Here is a 21,562-nt window from a genome sequence, read left to right as displayed (position 1 = left end):
GACTCTGTGTGGGGGAGGGGCAGGGCCTGTAGGCCCATTTGGACCTCCAGCTCTGACAGCGTTATCCAAATCCTGACATGAGGAATTTATTCAGCTTGGATCGCAGCTGCTGTTACAGATGGGTGACAAAAGTGTGCTGACAGAACTCTGCTACTAGCAGAGAGCAAATACAGCGTCAGACCATTAACAGTGTCAGTCAGACACATGGAGGGCGGGTTTAGTGTCAGTCAACAGCTGCAGCCAATCGGATAACCGATGTGAAGTAAATAACTGATAGACACAAAAGCCCCACCCACCAAATTCTCATAACTCCATCACTGGTGAATCTGAAGGTTTATCAGCAGCATAGATTACTCTGAAAGTGACAGTGTGTACAACACAGATATTATACTTTACACAAATCATCTATATAACTGGACTTTAGAGCAGAGGGTGGTTTGGTTTCTCCCCCCCCCCCAGAAAATGGCACTGTGACAGGTAGCCAGAAACACCACAGCTATTCAGGGTCCATGTGAACACTATTTTTATCCAGATTGTGTTGGTGAAGCTCGCTGTCTAAGAACGGCAGGGAAGCGGCAGCAGTCCGAACAGCAAACAAAGGTCCCATTTCCATAACAAAGGCAGCTGTGAATGCAGCATTTTATTTGGGCATTCTGGGGGAAACGCTTTCTGGCTAAATATCTGCAACCCGCCGCGTCCCCAGTCAATCGCGGCGTGTTCCTAAAAAAGGGCATCCCAGAATGCCATGCTCCAAGCGGAGTGGGCGGCACTAAATGCGGCACCAGTGATGTGTAAGGAGCTGCATTTCTAATGCTGAGGCTGTGGGTCTTTTTCCCGGGACAGAGCCGCCATCACACCTGTGGATCAGTAACGCCCAGCTGCAGAATGAAAGGAGAATGTAAATGACTCCATGTGGGGCTGGCAGCTTGGGATCGGATGCACCTGGAGCACCGGCGTCCCCCAGGCTGTATGAGCTCATCCTGCAGCAGGGGTGTGGGGTGGGAGGCCCCTGACACAGGGCTAGCCCCGGGTCATACACGTCTGTGAGCGTGTCGCTAAATGACTCACCGTACGAGAGCCGTGTTTCAGAGCGTTACGTTACAGCATCTCCTTACTGACCTACTGTTTCAGATGCCATTAATCAGGCATCTGGCCATTTACAGGCAGGAGAAACAGACATGTTTTCTGTCTTGTAGTTTCATGTAACATAAGGTAACAGTGAGACGTGCTTTTTTCAGCAGGTGTTGGCTGTGCATACCTTCATACCACACCTGACTTTCCGTAATGAACCACGCAAAAAACATGCTTTCCGTAGGAACCACAGAATACACTTGCTTTCTGTATGTACTACGAAATAACCACACTTTCCGTATTGAGCCACACAATAAACACACTTTGCATAATGAACCATGGAATATCCACACTTTAAATAACATTCCGTGGAATATCCACACCTTCCATAATTAACCACAGCATAAATGCACCAAAATGCTCGTTTCCTGTTTCTCTATTACTATCCATAGTCTCTATCTGGGTGGACATGGATCCGGGAGGAATCGTGTGGATCACGTCCGTCCAGACCACCCCTGTGTCTCTGTGCCCTGCATCCATCCCAGAACAAACATCCGCTCCCTCATATAATTGACTCACCTGTAGATCTGGGATCATTTATGAGGTTAGAATCGCTAATGGCAAGTTCAACAGGATGCTACTGCTAATGGCAAATAAAGTCCCCATTTACACAGCTTCCCCGACATTAAATTAATGTGCATTTACCTTCAACACTGAGATTCATAATTAGAACCAGAGGAGAAATTATGCCGTGGGTTTCTGTTTGAAATACCTGACAGGTCTACAGGACCAACCTGTGTGCAGATTAGCCTGTGCTGGCAGATGGGATCGTACAGAAAGCTGCCAACAAAAACATGCTCTGAGGTTTAAAGGAAAATCCCAGTGTGGTTTAGGCTAATATCCATGCCCCGGGGTGGGCGGAGTTGTGGCGAGGGGGGAGTGGGGGGGGGATGCTTTTCAAAAACACCAGCTCGTTTGCACTGAAGCTTCACAGTATCTCCAGAGAAGGTCCACAGAGCAAAGCTGCCATCAGGAAAATGTAGCTCCCTGCTTAGCGAGAGAACTTCATGTTCACCTCTGACCTACACATACAATCCTATAGAACATGGCATCCACACAGGAGGCAAGTCACAAGGAGTCCATACAGGAGTCAGAGGAAGTCCATGCAGAAGGCAATTCACAAAGAGTCCATACAGGAGTCAGATGGAGTCCATACAGGAGTCAGATGGAGTCCATACAGGAGTCAGATGGAGTCCATACAGGAGCTTGCAGACATCTATGCAAGTGGAGAGGCTGCTTGTTAGACTTGTGCTCGTCCTCCGGTAGGTAAGTGGTGCACACTGATCACAGCACATTGCCGCACCCACCACATGACAAACCATTTGTGAACCTGAGTGCAGCCATGCAGTGGGTGATACCTCAGCACCACACCAGTCCAAATGGACCAGTGCGAGTTTTTTCTGGGGATTTGGTCCCAATCCTGCCACCATCTCCCAAATTTCCCTATAAGTTGGAGGGCCTGCTTGCAGGGAGAGGACCCAACAGAGTAAGATCACTGCCGGATCCACAAGATTCAAACCAGCAATCTTCCGATTGCTGGCACAGATCCCTAGCCTCAGAGCCGCTACTCTGGCGCTCAGTCTGTGTAATATTAGACTGTGATGCTGCCAAGGGTGTGACTCGGGGTATTCGCACCAGTCTCCATGTCCCTCTTTCCATGCCCCCATGTCCGTGCCCCCACCTCCGTGCCCATCTGTGAAACATGGACGTGAGCCGTGAGATTAAATTCCAGCTTTTATTAATACTCTGGTTTTCCAGCAGTCACCTGACCTGCATTATCTGGCCAGAAATGTCAGCAGGGAAGTGGAGAGCTGGCCTGCGTTAAACCGCCATTTCGATGGGAGTAATCGGCTGAAACGTGACTCTCTACAGATAATAAACCCATATCCCCCCCCCCCCGCCCACCCACCTCACCTCCTCACCAACAGTGAGTCTTCAGTAAGATGATAGACATTTTTACGCCAGAGGTTTGACACAAAATGTGAGTTGAAATGCCGAAGCTGCACACAGCTCATCGCCCCCATGAGAGCACAGCGGTCATCTTCCCCCCCCTTTCTCCACACTATCCATAAAAACATCCCATAAATCGTGTTCCGATTCCACCTTCCTGCCCGAAAGCAGCAAAACACCAAGCCGCTTTTGTACACCCCATCAAAGTCCCACGAAAGCCAAGACGTCATAAATTTCTCGGCGGTCGGGCCGTTTCAGTCGGTGGGGGGGCTGCCTCTTTGAAGCCCGTCATAAATTCAGTGAGGAGATGAAGGTGCACAACCTCCAGCACGTTTAGGATTCCGCAGCAGAGCGGACGGACCCTCCCAGCCGGTCTGGCGACTGCTCTCCTGCTGCTGATAGACACAGCGCTGCATGTTGGATCACTCATTTTGCCATGTGCTTCTCCATTAGTGCCCGGCCCCAGAAGGTTTGGGACCCCAGCACCTACAGGTGTATTGGAATGCAGCTCTGCTACCATGGGTGTCAGCCTGACCTTCTGTGAGCACCACCACAAGACTGAATCACGTCCCCAAGTCACATAAGTGCGGTAAATCCCACATCCCTTACCTTTCACACGTGACTCTGTTCCCATTCAAATGATGCCGTATTTTGCCATTTGTGCAAGTACAGTTGCATCAGAAGCCTTTTGTTTTCCCATCATATGTCATTCTAGCACAGGGTCAGGCCACTTATCCAATGATTTTTGATTAAAAGCCCTGCTCAAGGCCCCAAAGGAGACGTACCTATTCTGCCAAGAGTAAGGATCGAACTGATGACCTAGAGATCAGAGACAAAAAGGCCTATCTCACCGAGTCACATGCCACGCCCAAAATGCCACCCGTTAACAATCACTGTACAGTGAGACTACAGGCACTGGCTGTCAGGTCACCAGCTCCTACTCGCTTTACCATAACATCCAAACTACCCATAACCCTAATCTGAACACTAACGCAAATTCTAACCCTGACATATTCTTTCGACATGATATTTATACCACAGTAATAGATCTGTCAAAATAATGAACCATTTTCCTGCTTCAGGCTGGTTGAAATGATGAACTGACGTGGCATCTCAAGGCCGAAAGGCAGGCGTCCAAGGAGGCAGGGATTAACGGCAGCAGCATGCAGAGGAGGCTATGCCATGGGACAAGGGGTGTGGAAACAGGAGAACGACAGAGGATACTTGCAGGGTTGTGGAATACAGGACAGACCTTGGTACTGCTACCCGCTGAGAAGCTGAGGAGGAGGTTCTACAGCGGCAGCGCCCCACCCACCATCTGACACCCAGCATCATCCTCGATGTCCACAGGAGCTTGTGGGCACTGGGTCCCCTATCTGTCCATCTTCATCTCGTTTCAGTAAAAGATTGTATGGTGGACACACATTCCGAGGAGCCGCGACGAACAGACCGAGACCTGGCCCTGACCCACAGATGCGAGTCCAGCTGGGCCGGGTTATCTGGGGTCCCCCCTATCATCCCACATGAAAACATATTTCACTCTCTCAGAAGATAAGCAAGCAAATTAAAGCTGGGTCAGGCATCTCAGGCTCTCCTGGTCTGAGTCTTATTTCCAGGCGGTCGACCTTCACATTTACCTCTGAACTGGATCACGAGGAGCAGATTAAGCTACCGTGTCTACAGCTCAGTGCAAACAGAGCCACCCCTCTGCTAGATTCATTATTCCCAAATCCGCATTCCCCATTCCTTATTCCACATTCCTCATTCAAATTTTCCCATTCCCCTTTCCCCATCCCTTATTCTGGATTCAAGATTCTCAATTCAGCATTCCACACTCTCCATTCCCTCTTCCAGATTCCTCATTCCCAAGCAGTGACTCACTGAGGGCCGCCTGTTTCTGCACACGAGCCCCAGAAAAGAGACAAGAGGAATTCCCTGATTTGTCACCTTCTGTAATTCCAGCCCTGTCACAGAGATGTCTGTTGCTAGGACGACCACCAAAACTCTGGACCCAGGGGTCAACCAGAGAGGCGTTCCGTCCTCCCGGTACACAGAAGGGCAACGACCCAGTGCCCCTCTGTCAGCGTCCCCTGATCCGAAGGCCACAGAGGTCATGGAGCCTTTCCATGATGAGTCAGGGAACTTTAATCTTCCTGGCAGTTTGTGTCTTAATAAAGAGCCAGTAAGATTCCCAAGACAGTTACCTAGGTGATGGATATTCGCCCCACAGCTTTATCCTGAAGGCAGTAACACGCTTTTTCCATTAGGCGTGTTAAACAGCACCATTCACCGAGTGAGCACTTAAATCTCACAACCATACCCCACAGGGCAGCGTTTGGACGGCCGTCCCCCGATCAAAGGCGTGTGTAAATCAACCCCACACAGTAAAGCATACAGCTGGGGTCCCTCAGTGACTCCCCACAGCTGGTCCCCACCCCCCAATGCAGTGGGCGGTCCTGTTTGATCACAGCACACTGCCACCAGCCTTGACCACAAACATCAGGATGAGAAAGGTCTCGACCCAAACACGAGGCAGAGACCCCAAATACCGACAGCAAGTAAGAGCCAACCAGCAAACGTGTCAGAAGAGCAGGAAGTAGATGTTTATGCCTCCAATGACATCCACACTGAGACCACGTGCGACTGCCTCAGCCTCTGGGGGCCCCGCTTACCTTGTTGTAGTAATGCAGCTGGACCGAATGCCACTGGCCATCGCTGACCCCCCCGGGGACATGCGGGGACACTGTGGTTTTGGTCTCGCCTGCAGGTGACAGGGACAGGAATGTCAAGCATGCGCTGAGCTCGCTGCTCATGTTCCTACATGATCCATCTGCTTACTTTGTGCTTGTTTTTGCCAACGCACCAAACGCGGATGAATCGGATTTCGAAAACGGATTGCGGTGTGGTCACGGAATGGGGGTGGTGGTAGTGGTGGGGGGGTTTAGTGAGTATTTGCCAAAGGCAGGAATGTGCTCGCAGGCTTGGTAAACAGAGCGACACTCAATCCATCCATCTGTTTGCCTTCCTCTGTCCCAGGACAGGCCCTGCACTTTACAGGTCCCCTGCGATCTATGGGCCCTTCATTGTCCAGACCTGAGGATCTCCGAGCCCTTGTGCTCTCTGGGCCCAGTGCTTTCTGGGCCCCATGCTCTCTAGGCCCCACATTCTCCGGGCCCCACATTCTCCGGGCCCCACGCTCTCCAGGCCCCACATTCTCCGGGCCCCACGCTCTCCAGGCCCCGCATTCTCCGGGCCCCATGCTGGTGCCCATTTAACTGACATTCACTCTAGCATCCCGCCTTTATGAGGAACTTTCCCGATGCACCGGGATCAGGGACGCGTAAGATCCTGCCTGTGCTGGAGCGCAGGGAATATCATGGGGACAGGGAGGTTACGGAAAGCCCTGGAAGCGTGTTACTGCTCTTGGGCCAGATGCTTCCTAAGCTCAGAGCCTGCAGGATGACGATCAAGGGCAGGCGCCCAAATGCACCGCTTGCAAACACAGGAAGGATCACTGCAGGTGGGAAAGGCACGGAGGCAGAGGAACAACAAATGCGGGAAACAGGGAAGCGTGTCGCCCGGCATGGTCATCCTACCTGCAGAGAAGGTGAGCTGCACCTGCTCCTCCACGATCTCCAGGGCAATGAAGTCGTGCTTCTCGTTAAACCTGCCATTGTAGAGCAGGAGGGCGTTCCTCTCCTGTGTGGCAAACCTGCAAGGAATCAGGGTTCGGTCAGCTTCACAGCACAGGGGAAGCGCAGCGGCCGCTGCAGGCCGGCAGGCGCGGCAGCCCGTGCTGACAGACAGGGTCACGGGAGCAGGGAAAAGGCCCGGAAACAGGGAAAGGAACATGGGCGGGACAGGCCGCATGTGCGGGGGCGATGTTGGGGGCCGGGTGACCAGCGCCAGGAGTGGGCACCGCAGTGACCCAGGCTGGAGGGGGCCTGGAGGGGGGTATAGGAGTAAGGGACCAGGCGGCACAGGCCAGGATATCAGGAAGCCGCTGTCTACACACGCAAACGGCGATAGCACTGGCACGCGGCAAATGCTTCCTGTTTTTACTGCCGCCAGCAGCCCTGGCCGAGGCCCCCAGGCTCCCGTTTGCCAGTGAGACTGCCCAGCACCATCTGCTGGCATCCTGCATGCCGCTCTGCTCGTCAGCCCAGTGCTGACCTGTTTCCACCACGTAATAAATACCACATTGATTCCACAGATGTGCGAAAGCCGCTGCTCTTTGTTTTTCAGTCATAGTACTCATATCCTGCTGAGACAAAAAACGCTGGTCTGCCTGCGCTGGGCAGCTCGCACCCCAGCAAGGCTCTCTGCACGCTGCTATTTAGTGCATCCATGCTCCACCAATGAGGGGTTTGCCCAAGTGACCTCCACCGACACGTATCATCTCTGCCATTCTCTCATGGCTAAGGGATTATAGTATTCAGTATTATTAGTATTCAATAGTCGTAAGACACACATATAGTACTCAGGACACAGTACAAAGTACTCACACAACAATGTACAGAGTACTCACAGGATATAACATGGAAAACTGATATGACATAGTACAAAATATTTACATGGCATGGTTCAGAGTACTCATATGGCACACAGTACAGAGTGCTCAGAGGACACAGTACTCACACGACACGGCACACAGTACTCACTTGACATGGTACAGAATACTCACATGAAGGAGAGCGTGAAATGGAACCTCTGCCTCAGGCCCCTGAAGGTGATGAAAGACTCCCCCGGGAAGCTGCGGGTGGTCATCTCACAGTACGGCTTCTCGTACTCCCCCGGGGGGCACTGGCACATGAACCCCCCCACAAGGAGGTCCACGCACCTACCCCCATTCTTACAGACACCCGGCACACAGCGCCCAGAGCGGGCATCCACCTCGCAGTGCTCACCTGGAGAGGACAAGCGACAGGTCAAAGTGGTTTTCATGGACACCCACCCCCCCCAAACAGGACTGGCCAAAAGTCTCAACAGCCTCCCTTACCCATAATCCTCAGCGATCTCCATTGCCAGAGTAATGGAGATCTCTCATGCTCTATTTGGACCTCTGAATACCACTCAAAGAGGGGTGAATCCTTACAGTTTATGTAATTATCCACATGAGGATATGTTATTAGATACCTACCAAATATTTTTGTTCTGAAGGTTTAGAGAAGCATGTCAGAGCAAACTGCACTTGGACCTCTGTTCCCTCCCAGACCCTGACCCTGAGTCCGGTATTCTGCAGCAGGGGTGTATCTCTAACGCACAGGGAGCTTCCCCCGAGACAGACCCCGCCCCTCGCTGTGAACGCCATGTGACCCTTAGGAGGGGTCAGGTTAGGGAGGTAAAGAAGCACTGGAATGGGTAGGATGTTCAAGGAGAAGACAAACATAGCCAGATGTAACAGGCACCGTCTCTCTCTCGCTCTCACTCTCTCTCTCTCTCTCTCGCTCTCACTCTCTCTCGCTCTCTCTCTCTCTCTAGACTTCATTGCTGGACACAGTGGCATCTATTAGAGGAGAGATATATTTTAACAAGAAACCGGTCAGGCTCCACAAAGACAGGAAACACAGTGACCAGCTCAGCCGTCTACAACACAGAATGAAGGTGGCAGACCACTCCCCCCCATTCCTCCACTGGCAGATCCCCTGACCCCCCCGTTCCTCCACTGGCAGAACCTCCCCCCACCCCTCGGTTTACTGGGGCTTTAGTCAGCGGTTGGAATGTGCGGTTAATGTTTGATGACCTGCTGATTAATGTTTAACAAGAGCTAAGTGTGTGTAAGACTAGGCCGGGCTCCTCGTTCACATCCTGGTCCTCAGACTGGCATGTCCCCCAGAGCACTGGGCCCTGTCTGCTGACAGCAGACCCCTGTCGTCCCCGGCTCCCACGGCCCAGATGGGACACCATGGACCTCTGATGGCAGTCCCGCCGGAGATGAGTGATCGCGCGATCGGCGGTGCCACTGAGGCTCCTGGACCGGGACGGACGGGGGTCCTGTCAGCCCAGCTTTAAATCGCTGCATATTTTCCACACAAGATCCTCACACAGGATGTAGCTGCTGCGATGGTGAAGGAGCCAACTGGGGGGGTCAGATAATCCCTCCATTAGGGAGATCCATTTTCCTCTAATGTGAGAAGGGGGGGGGGGCGCAAAGGGCCTGTCATCAGCACCGTAATGACCAGAATCTACCTGGGCTTGAACTGTGACCTTCAAAGGCTGGTCCCCCCACCGGACAGGGGTGATTAGCTGGTAATTGTCCCCTTGAAGGAAGTCGAGGAGCAGGTCAAGAACCCCACTTCGGGGGGGGGGGATTCAGGGAGGGGAATTAGAGCCTAATGTGGGCAGCAGAGGGTGGAGCCATGCCGAGGAGGCTGCTGGTGGTGTCACTGTCACATGCTGACTGCAGGCTGAGAAACCCAAGACCTCCTGCCAATTTTAGTGGACCTTCCTGTTCCCATAATGCACCAGGGCATGGAATGAAATGGTAGAACCTGGAAGGTTCCCGTAAAGCCATTTGGGCGCTCAGCACTGGGAACCAGCTCCTACAGTTCATCTGAGTCATAAAACTCTGAACACTGAGCACTATGCAATGAGGACCAAGCACTCAATACAAAGCCAAGCACAGAGAACAGAATACTGAGCACAGAGAACTGAGCACCAAGCACAGAACACAAAGTACTGAGCACGGCTCACCTGTGAAGTCCTCGAGGCACTCGCAGGTGTAGCCGCCCTCGCGGCTGCGGCAGCGCCCGTTGTTGCGGCAGGGCCCAGAGTAGCACAGGTCGATCTCGGTCTCGCAGTAGGCGCCGGTGAAGCCGGCCGGGCAGCGGCAGCGGAGCCCGGTGACGGGGTGGATGGGCCGGAAAAGCACGGTGTCGGAGGCGATGAAGGGCGCCGAGCTGTCGAAGCGCAGCACCGACACGCACTTCATGTAGTTCTCGCAGGGCTCGCGCAGGCAGATGTTGTCGTCGAAGGGCAGCACGTGCTGGCCGGACACCAGGCGCAGCAGCGTGCGGTTCAGGTACACCTGCTCCTGCAGCTCCTCCGACGGGATGTAGCGGGCTGGGCCGGAGCCGGGCCGCAGCGCCGAGAAGGTGACGTTGAGCACGCTGCCGCGCACGTCCGTGTCGTTCTGGATGTTGAAGACGAAGACGTGGTCGCGGCGGGCGGACAGCACGGCGGCCACGCCCTCCGCGAAGAGCGACAGCAGCGGCGACAGGAAGCGCTCCTGCGACATGTTCTCTAGCCGCACCGTGATGCTGCTGGTCAGCATGTCGTCTGTGATGATGGTGACGCGCAGCGTGCACAGTGCCGTCACGTGGTGCAACCCGTCTGCAACGAGGGGGCGCTGGGTTATGACAGTTACATCAGCGACATGCAGTGCCGGGGAAGCTGCTCACAAGAGTAATCCACTGAAGACAAGGGCAGAAAGTTCAGGTCCAGAAAGTATAAAGGTTTTGTTTCAACTAACGAGTTGAGTATAAAGAGTCACAGTCACTATACTCAACCGGTTGGTTGCAACAAAACCTTAGTCTGAATTTGTACTTTCTGAACCAGAACCTGTAATAGATTATTTTGGTGAATAACTTTCCCAACACTGGTGACATGAAACATAAAACAGGTCCAGGAGAGTGTCAGAAATGACACGGAGTCCAAACAGAGGTTCTTTACATCAGTGTTCATAGCTACTGACCCATAATCACTCCATGCCACACCGTAATCACTCTGCAATCACATTACCCACAGCCCCCATTTTCGGAAAACCAGGCGTCACCACAGAAAACTGCAGTTGCAGAGGACAGACTTCTGAAACAGAGACGGTGTCCCTTCACACGGGTCGGGGAGATTTAAACGGCATTTAATGTCCCAACCCTAGAACCTGTCACTGCGCTTCCACTAGATCAGAGGAACTGACAGACTCCTCCCCTTTTTGTGTAAAGCAGGATCTAGGGTTTAACTTAACCAGTGAACCACGTAGCCCATATGCAGACTGGCACGTCACCTGGCTCGTGGGACCCCTGACCCGCAGGTCAAACGGCAGGTCGCCAGGCCTTTCTCGGCATGCCGTCATGTGAGAGCAGTAATTCGCGATCAGGACAGAGGGAAGGCAGCCATTTTCCCTGCCTAACTGCCTGATGAGCATGTGTGCTGCTGTGACCATGTCCAAACAAGCACCAATGAACAGATCTGCACATCTTTGGATATGGGGGAGGGGGTCCAGCCTCCAGCCATCTACTCCCTGTTGTCTGTTGTTCCACCTGCTGGCTTCATTCCCCTGATGATCGACCCCAGGCACACACACACACACACACACACACACACACACACACACATGTAGGGAATACCTATCCTTATGGGGCCCGCTCATTCACTTCTATGGGAAAAATGCGAACACTAACTATGGCAACCTTAACCCCCGCCCTGCCCTTACCATAACCATAAGTAACCAAGTTTTTGCATTTTTAGTTTTTTCATAACAGTCACCGATTTTTATAAAATAGAGTTTTCCCTTTTTCCCATTTATCACATTATGGGGACATTGTGTCCCCATAAGGATAGGTATACCCACTCATACACACACACACACACACACACACACACACACATATACTAGGTGACTGCCTTGAAACCAATAAAAAACAGAGACCAAATGTCACCTGTGACCAAAACTTCAAGTAGGTTATGGCAACAGCTGCTGGAGGCCCATTAAAGAATCGGCAAGCTGTGGAAAGACACAGTAACTCTGCTCATGGCTAGGAGGCCTAGGGGCCTAGGAGAGAGTGTACAGCACAAATGACAAGTCACAGAAAACACGGCTGAACTATTGCTATAGTCACAGTCCCAGCGGTGATGCCGAACGACGCAGAGGGCAAGCAGAGTCCGAGCAGCAAGAGAAGAGCCAGTGACCAGCAGAGACAGACAGGGAAGGTGTTTCATTTTGGTGAGGCAGACTGTCCATCCCCAGGAAGTGCGAGCTAATCATCTATCCCTTGTGGTTACAGTATCCGACATCACGGGAAGTTTCAACAAAAGTCGTTATTTAAGCTGAAATATGCATAGTTGTTTTCTTCCTAGAGATGTTCCGATAATATAACGAAATAACGTTATTTCAAACAGAAACGGAAGCTACACTCTGAAAACAACACTGTGTTCATCTGCACTGCGTGAAATACGCGCACGGCTCACACTGGATTCCCATGACAACGTATCCATGGCACAGAACCCTATAGGAGCGGTGAAGTTCAATTCCCGTCGGACTTCTCTAAGCAGCTAGATGCCTGTAAACCTGGACTTAACCCAAAATGATAATCCCTTAACAGGCTCTCATATTTCACACACACCTTGTTATTTGTTTTAGACCCAGAGAAATTCCCGTTCTGCACCTGGACGTTGTGTGAATGAGGGACACACCAAACTGCTGAAACATCCCACCCCCGCCGCCTTCACCCCGGAAACCGTGGGACAGGCTGCTTTAGGGGTTCTCAGTACTGTGGCAATTAGTCACCAGTTCCGCTCCTCCATCGACTGGTCTGCGTTTTACGGCCTTAAACGGGACGTCCTGGCTGGGTAGATAACCCTAACCGTAACCCTAATCCTAACCCAGGGTTCCCGGCGCCCCTATCCCGCTACCAATTACACCCTCAGAGAGCCCCCCTTTTCCAGCACAGGATGACCCCAACCACAAAACTGGGTAACACCCCCATTTAGCCTCATATGTTTTCTTCTTGCAGCTGCTCGAACACCATAGACCCCCCCCCCCCAAATGAGCGGGTAGGCTTCCCAAACACAATGGTCAGACAAATGGGAAAGAGCCCTTAGCCAGTGTCACCCTGAGGGAATCACTATCACTGGACCACACGTGATCAGCTGTCTACCCTTCTAGCCCATTCTAAAAATAACTGGATTTCCTTAATGGAATTCGTTTCTAATTCAGTCTTTTTCCACAAACGACAGATAAAGGGGTTTTCCTGGCCCTATAGATGGGACACACATCGCAAGCCTATCCACTCACATCCACATATAGTATAAACCTAAGATCATTCTCTTAATATTAACGTGCTATGTAAAAGCCAGTGATAAGCTGCACTGTAATCACTATAAACACAGGGCTTTAAATAGCTGTTGAGGGCCATGCGTTATCTGGTGAAAACCCCAGCAGACTGTTCTAGCAAAGTTAAAAAATTTGAATCAAAACAAGGTTTCCATAGCACCTGTTTCTCAGCCAATCAGACATGAGCAAAAGACCACTCCCACCATGCTCTCTCAGGTGTGATAAATCTCCCGGAGTAACGCACGCAGTGCAAAGGAAAGTTCAGAGTTTTCAGGAAGCTCTCAACAATAGTGTCAATTAAATAAATCAGGCTGTTGCACAGGTTTCTACAGGGATCCACGATAAGCTATAAAACTTTCTGAAAAGGAACCCGTACGTTGGACTGATATGTCGCACGAAGAGGTTATTCCTCCCCTTTACTCTGTGCCACAAAACACAATGAAGTATTTTAGAAAAGCTGACAGACACAAAAACAGACATGTATAAGCAAAAGGCACTTTACTTTCCAACATTTGATTTGCGACTATAACCAGTCATTCCAGCTCGGCTCCTCGGTGACAAACTGCACACCGTTAATATAAATCATTAAACTGTCACTCAGGCAGGCTTTGTCAAACAGGGATGGCTCAGCCAGCTTGGCCACATATTCCACATGAAAAGGGTCTAATAAAATAAGATTTTAGAGAAATCAGTCCTGGGTGAACCTCTCAGGTTTTTCAGTTGCTTGGCCAGTAATAAGATGGCGTCTCTCTCACACAGACTGCCAAAGTATAGCACAGATCACATAGCGCTGGCGGACATAACAGCCAGCAACGTCCCGGATACTTTTGGCAGGGGAAGTTATGTCAAAATATCACAGATAACGAATTTCATGTGGACACAGATACAAGCAAAATGGAAACGAAAGCTAGCATCTGAAGGGAACCTTTGACTCAGGAGTGAAGGGAAGGAGAATACAAAGTGGTAACTTCTGCCATCTGCTGAACGCAGCCATGATACCAGTAGGCACTGGTGACAGCAGCCAGGCATCGACGAGTGACCAAAGGGACAGGAGGCGCACCGGGGACTGCATCTCGCCTCAGGAATATGACTGACAGATACACCGAACTCAACGCGCCTCGCTCAGCACCGGCTGTATGGGCCTTACGAACCACCAAGGTACCGACAGACGGAGGAGAAGATATGCAATGAGTAACTCAGCCTGCTCCATGGGAATCTCACCTGCTCAAACAAACACATCGGCTAGTCAAGGGGAGTCAAAAAAGGGCGACTCCACCCCCTTGTACAAAAGTAACTGCTAACTAGCATAAAAACTACTACCAGGGTCTACACAGAAAACTGTGCCATCGTTCAAAACAAGTGGACCGGACAGGGCTGACATTTATGTCAGTCACAAAAAACGGCACCTCTCGGACTTTCACGTGCAGATAAGCAGGAGCTGGCATAAAGCACTGCAGTCATGTCTATAAGATCTTCCAGAACATCACAAGGCTGAACATTTACCCTGGGTGAAGATGGCTTGCAAACTGGTTTGAAACGCGGGTTTAAGATACCCTGGGTTAGGATGACTTGCAGACTGGTTTGATATGCGGGTTTAAGATACCCTGGGTTAGGATGACTTGCAGACCGGTTTGATACGCGGGTTTACGAGACCCTGGGTTAGGATGACTTGCAGACTGGTTTGATACGAGGGTTTAAGATACCCTGGGTTAGGATGACTTGCAGACTGGCTTAAAAGGTATCTCAAAGACTACAGCACACTGTCTTGTGTTCACACAGCTTGAGCGTCTGCCCAGGTCTAATCCTGGGTAATACAGAGTCTGCCATTGAATCAGAAGCTGCAAGCAGGGACATGGTGATGACTCAGCAACACGATGATGCATTAAAGATAAGGAGGTGTGGTTAATGAAGCAAATCGAGCTGCGACATGCAAAGGACAAGACACTGACAGGTCACTGTGTGCTGTTTCCACCCCATAAGGCCCAGCAAAAACACAAGCCAATTTGCTGGCTACAAGTATTTAACTAATTTCACAGCATAGCATCCCAAAAAAAACACCAGTAAGCAACCAGAAAGTAAGGAAATCCTGTTACATTCAGATATATTACCCCCTTTCTGAAATGTGTATGATATTATTTTTTTTATATTATATATCACAGCTACCCATTGTGCTGGGGACTGGAATCACTAAACAAACACTTTCCATTTTGCTCTAACAACAGGTTACTGAACAAATCTTCACTAAATCAGATAAATGACTGTACTGTGTACTACGACCATTATTTTGCTCTTAAAACATATTGAAAATTGTAAGATTGCAAATAAAAACACAACGGAAAGCCGCGGAGCAGAAGGGCTGAAGGCAGCCTGAGCCGATTTTTCCAGGTATACGGCAGGATGAGAAACATTCAGTAATCGTCACGGTTTCCCATGAAATTCACTGCTTGATAATGGATAAGCCGAAGTAAATGCAATGCTGTGCATTTCATTCCTAAATACAAGCAGCTTCTCCTTGATAGACCACAGAGGAAAGACCACACACAGACCACTCAGACACGTCTTTATTTCAGAGTCTGAGGGGGGGGTGTTTCCCACTCAAAACAGCTGGAGCCGCTTTCAGAACATCTGTATCTGTCATGGGACTGCACAAGGTCAAGTGGGTCGCGCTCAGGGTCCATAACAAAACATCTCTCTGGGGGCAGGGGGTCTACGTTCTGCAAGTGAGACACACTTCACAGACCCCTAAAGCTCTACAGTGGCATGGAAGCAAAAGCTCGAAGGGTCCACATGGTCCCCACCTTCCTCAAGCTGATGCCAAATGCAGCTTGGAGACTCTCAGAACAGCCATTACGCTGACAAAGGGTGACAAACCCATCCCTAAATGGCCTTTCCTTGTGATAAGATAACATCGGCTGTATTTGGTAGCTTGTTGTTGGGATCTTATCATTCATTACTGCAATTGACTGCAGCCCATTATGTGCTAAACAGTGACGTTCCCCAAATGGGATCAATTTCACCACATAAGGACGGCTGCAGCCAAGGTGCCCGATTCTGGGGAGGAATTCAGACAAAGGGAGGTGGACCATTAAATAAATGACTTCAATGTATTTATTTTCTATCAAATTAGCTAAAGTCATTCATCGTAGAGAACTTTAGAATCCAGCCAACACTGACAGAATAAGAGCAATCAGGTCCCATTCAGCTTATGTGGGAAAGTAGGCGAAGTTTATCTTTGCCTCGCGCTTCTGCTTTTCTTGACAGCAGCTACCCGACTTAGATTAATAAACAGACCAAACATCAGCATTGCTCCTGTCCACCGCCACGCCAAAGAAGGGGGCGGTTATAAGGGGGCTGGGAGTGGGCGGGGTCATTGGGTGAATGAGTGCGTGCACCCAGGGCTCCTCCCCCCAATCGAGTCACACGTCCCAAAGGGAGCTCGTTTTCAGTGTCCACGGCAACGGGCCGTCTCATGGCTGACCTACATAATCTCCTGTTGCCCACACCTTGGCGTTCGGCCACCACCCGTCCACACACAAAAGGGCTAAAGCGACGTCGACATGTCATGTCGGGGGGGGGGGGGGGGGGGGGGGTGTGGGGGCATGACCCAAGAAGGCAGGCCGTACGCGGGTTCAAATCTCAAACCCCCGGGCAAGGAGAAAGCAACAGGACTCAGCGGAATTAGCATTCTTAGCATGACATTAACTTTCCACAGTATGTCATGTACAGATAGAAGATCAAAAACTGAGATTTGACGCTAGTAGGATGGTGAAACACAAACAGTGTGGTCAGGAACTGTAGACAAGATGGGGAATGAAAGGTTTTGAAGGATGGTGGGGGCATATCTGAGCCTTTTGTAGCCTCTGGCGATACACCCAGACGACAACAGAAACAGGGTGAAAAAACAGCCTAATCTAATCAAAAATATAAAGGAGTGTAGCTAAACCGTGATGCAGCCACCGCTAGGTCTGTCAGAAGCCTTCCCGAAGTGAACGGCAGACAAATGCCTTCCAGTGGAGCGTGACCCAAACTCCTCTCCCAGAGACATCAGATAAAGGCAGCTGGCAGTCTGGGACGTGATGCATGACCTTCTGACTCATTGCGACATGATGAGTCTTCAGGGATGATCGACTTTGTCCTGCACATTAATGAACCAAATGCTTCACCTGCATACCACATGGCACCATCCCTAAACTCCACTTTCATGGGTACTGTTTCTCAGAGCAAACACAGTCACCTGCTGAGCTTGTAGTCCGCTTCATCCGTACAGCCAGACACACTGCGCCCCTCTGAACGCCTGACCTCTGATTTGACCTGCAGCCCTAATCAAGGTCAACTTCTGACCTCAGGAAACAGATTCTCTGTACGATTTCTGGCGCTCTTATTCAGCTGGACCATTGACAAGGACCTCTTCCCTTCACGGCATCTTCATGTACTGTGCTCACCAGCCTGTGAGTTACAGGAATTTTCATAAGTCAGGAATTCCTGCCCTATCGCGTGTCCGTCCACAGCCTGCTGGGCCACTGGGCCCAGGGTCCTCATGAAGGCATTCCTTTGTCCCGGAGCCTCTCTCTCTGCCGCTAACCAGGTGTTGCAGAGAGCCCCTCGGCGCCGCGAGCTTATATTTTAGGGAAGTGGGGGGGGGGCAGAGTCCAGCTCCTGCCCGACAGGTAATTTAACCCCCATTCCTGCCAACTAGCCAGTCTTCTTGCACTGAGACACAGTCCACACTCCCGCTTCAACCTGTTTGGGGGGATGGGACCCACAACTGGCCAGAGGTCTGAACTGTGAACAGCTAAGAAGCCCACCCCCCCCCCCCCATACCAGGCTGGCACACGGATTCCCAGGACTTGCACTGCCGTCTCCCTGTCTGGCAGAGCACAGCAGAGCAGTGGGACCCAGAATTCCAGGTTATCTCCTCCCCCCATGTTCAGAGTGATAGGAGACTGCCTGGGCAGACGAAGGATTAGGTCATGCAATTCCTGTTCGTCACCCCATCCATCACATGCAGAATGGGCTGGGGCTACACGGGTCTCTGGGGTGGGTCTCTGGGGTGCTGGCCTGACATTCCCACCTCAGGGCCTGCCTCTGCAGCCCGGCTGCTCCTGGATGGGACCCCAGCCCTGACTCCCATGCGTAGTTTGGGAAGAGGCTGATCATTGTCATACACGTGTGGGTGGCTCTGAGTACTTTACATTCCTCTCTAGGTCTCATTAATGAAACAGCGCACTAAGGTGAGCCCCTCCCCCAACCCCCCTGGACCGCCATTAAGAGTAATAACACACGAAACACGGGGGGGTTCATTAATGATACAGCACTGTAAGGTCTGCGAGAACGAGAAGCACATGTCCAGCCCAGGGCACCAACCAGCCCGGATGTTTAAAAAGCCCCAGGACGCCCCTACATCCCCCCCCCTCCCCCAATATAGACCGCTTTGTCTTGATCTCAGCCAGGCAATAAAACGCAGCAGCCAACAGCATGGGGGGAGAAACTGCGAGTGGCATGTTTGAGCTGACGGTCCCCCTGCTAAGACATCTCCTGGCCACTGACTGGAGTGTGGGGGGGGTGGGGGGCCCTCACTGCCTTTCACAAGGAGTGAGTGCAGGAAGGCTGTGGGACCCTGCAGGTGGGTGTATTGTGTGCCTCGCTGGAACATCACTTTGGACAAAGGAACCTGCTACATTAATAAAAGGACAATAGAAGGTTGGCATCTCAGCTCCCCCTGACCAGACTGGATAAGAAAGAAAGTGTGGGAATTGAGGTGTGCCCCCTGAGTATGAAGAAACCCCTGGTGATCATTACTCACAAGGAACAAGGTGAAACGGTCTGTTCACCATGGTGAAAGGTATGACACTCTACTCACCAGGGACAGGATGAAACACTGTAATCACCGTGACAAGGTGAAGCACTGTACTCACCATGGACAGGGTGAGACACTCTACTCACCAGGGACAAGGCATGACACTCTATTCACCAGGGACATGGTGAAGCACTGTACTCACCAGGGACAAGGCATGACACTCTATTCACCATGGACAGGGTGAGACACTCTACTCACCAGGGACAAGGCATGACACTCTATTCACCATGGACAGGGTGAGACACTCTACTCACCAGGGACAAGGCATGACACTCTATTCACCAGGGACAGGGTGAAGCACTGTACTCACCAGGGACAAGGCATGACACTCTATTCACCAGGGACATGGTGAAGCACTGTACTCACCAGGGACAAATCCGGCCTTAACATCCGAATTATGGGTTTTGGCCCAACAAATGGTGTATAAAAATTCTGCTGATGTGAACCCCAGGAGGCGCATATGGCCCCCTCAGAGGATTACATCACTGGCCCTCTGAAGGAGGGAACCCGAGGGCTGGGGGGGGCGCTGACCCTTCTGCTTATGTGTGTAATCACTGTGAAAATGCCTCCGTGCCCCCGTGCCGCTGTCGGCCCTCCTTTTCAAACTTACACAAGCTCTTACGTTCCCCCAGCAACGCAGCTTTTTTCAAACTGAAACGAGCCAATGGCTCAGCAGCTGGTTACTGAGCTGCCTGTTTATCAGTAACCAGGGGAACAATGCACCCCCCCCCCCCACCCCCTCTCAACGAGAGGCCTGCAGGCCGGCGGACAAGAGCTAGATGATCTGATACTGCCACCGGTGCACCGGCCGGGTCCTATGTACTGAAGCCGAGAGGGAGTCCCTCGGAGTCAGCCAGACGCGGTGAGTCTCTGCGGTGAGTCTCTGCGGTGAGTCTCTGCGGTCAGCCGGCAGCTCAAGCAGCCAGACTGAAAGAGCCGCTTTGTGGTCACGGCCCAGCAAGTCGGGCAGCCTCTGAATGGCCCGCTTGACTCCTGCCCCCCATTTTCCCCAGGATGGGGGGATCATACGCCCTCATTGACATCGCTGGCCCCAGGTTCCCTGGCTGCACCTTCGGGCCCCTCCCTCCTTCTCCGGCTCGTTGTGGCTGGCGGGCACTGGGGCAGTACCGGACCCCTTGGCTGCCCCTTGGGGCCCCTCGCTCCCGCCCGTTGGTCCGCAGCCCGCTCTCCTCCACGCTGCGCGCTTCACTGGCAACCCGCCGGCCCTCGGCTGCCGCTTTGTCTTACGGTGACAGCGATCTACATGGGGACAATGAGGCCCCCGCTCTCAGTCTGAGAGGGGCCCCCGATGCCGCTCCCCCGCCACAAAAGGGCCCCAGCGCTGCCAGCATCAGCCCCATTCAATCCGCCTCAATTCCATTTATTCTTATATAGCTCCCTTCCCAACACCGTCGCCCTAAACCGCATTCACAGAGTCCTCAAGAATGCTTCCGGTTGCCACGGCAACACCCAGCTCATCCGTGGCCTCGGCCCCCATTCGCTCCCGCGATGCCCCCGCACCTCACGTCGGTCCTGGCGACACCCCCCAGTTGACGCATCAAGAGTCTGGCAGGGGCTATTTTCAAATATGGGGGAGGGGCATCAACACGTTCCTTGCCAAGATGGCTGACGGTGCTCTGCTCACACAATCGCATACAAATGCAGATAAAACACACCCCACACACTGCCGGCACCATATTTCAGCCTCCAATTCAGGCTGTTTGTTTTAAACACAAAGACCCTTCCAGCACCTTCCATGACCAAGGACTCGCTTCATCAGATGCTGGTGTTTACAGAGATGACCTGGTGTAGGATGCTGTGAATGAATCATAAAGCTGACAAAGAGCCGGTTCCATCAGTATGATCTTCAGCATGAAGTCCATCATCCTCTTTATAATCATGTCTTACAGAACGAAGAGCAAAAAGCTGCCTTTGCAAAAAAAACTACGTTTCCCCGATTCTGAGTGGCTTAAGTGACGTTCATTGAGGTAAACAGAGTTGTTCTCTATGCAGCTATTTTCATACTCGGCGTCCCAATGAGCTCAGAACCACCCAGTTAGCAGTGTGAACTGTGGCCCAACAAAGACAGCTGATTAGCATGCAACAAAGCCCCATTTCAGATGGAAAACGCCACCCCCTCCCCCCACAGGGCATTGCTTCCTGGGGCCTGGAAAGTGGGAGGGGCCCAGATGAAAGCCAGAGGTACTGCAGATTACTTCTCCAACATCCGGCGAGAGCTGAATGACTCTGACCCACCAGAAGGTCTCATCCTCACCCTTCATGAGGTGAAGCTAACATCACGTTTTATTAATTTAGTAGATACTTTTACAAAGTGATGTACAACTGAGAAAGCAGGATCAGACCAGGAGCAGGGGTTAAGGGTCATGCTCAGAAGCCCAAAGGTGACATCATTCTGCGAGTGACATCATTCTGCGAGTGACATCATTCTGCAAGTGACATCATTCTGCAAGCCCCGGGATCTGAATCGACATCCTGCCGATCACACTTCTCCGCATCTTGCTCACTTCTTCTAACACAAAGTCACCAGAAAGCTTAAGGATAGTTCCAGTCCC

At 51.7% G+C, this 21,562-nt stretch overlaps 1 protein-coding gene across 6 annotated transcripts in view; it reads right to left on the bottom strand.

The window, feature by feature from the left end:
- LOC125740564 (cadherin EGF LAG seven-pass G-type receptor 1-like) overlaps positions 1-21,562 on the bottom strand; it is a 58,391-nt gene that overhangs the window by 25,264 nt on the left and 11,565 nt on the right. For all 6 annotated transcript variants that reach the window (XM_049011847.1, XM_049011855.1, XM_049011888.1 and 3 more), the window contains exons 2-5: positions 9,775-10,413; positions 7,766-7,988; positions 6,684-6,793; positions 5,754-5,848 (exon numbers count right to left, since the gene is read on the bottom strand). In XM_049011847.1, coding sequence (XP_048867804.1) covers positions 5,754-5,848; positions 6,684-6,793; positions 7,766-7,988; positions 9,775-10,413 — 1,067 coding nt within the window. The remainder of the gene's footprint in view (positions 1-5,753; positions 5,849-6,683; positions 6,794-7,765; positions 7,989-9,774; positions 10,414-21,562) is intronic.

Source organism: Brienomyrus brachyistius, chromosome 1 (genome assembly GCF_023856365.1).
Source record: "Brienomyrus brachyistius isolate T26 chromosome 1, BBRACH_0.4, whole genome shotgun sequence".
NCBI classification, from domain to species: Eukaryota; Metazoa; Chordata; class Actinopteri; order Osteoglossiformes; family Mormyridae; genus Brienomyrus; species Brienomyrus brachyistius.
Note: the sequence above shows the minus strand (reverse complement) of the source record. Positions and strands in the feature narration are given on the sequence as shown.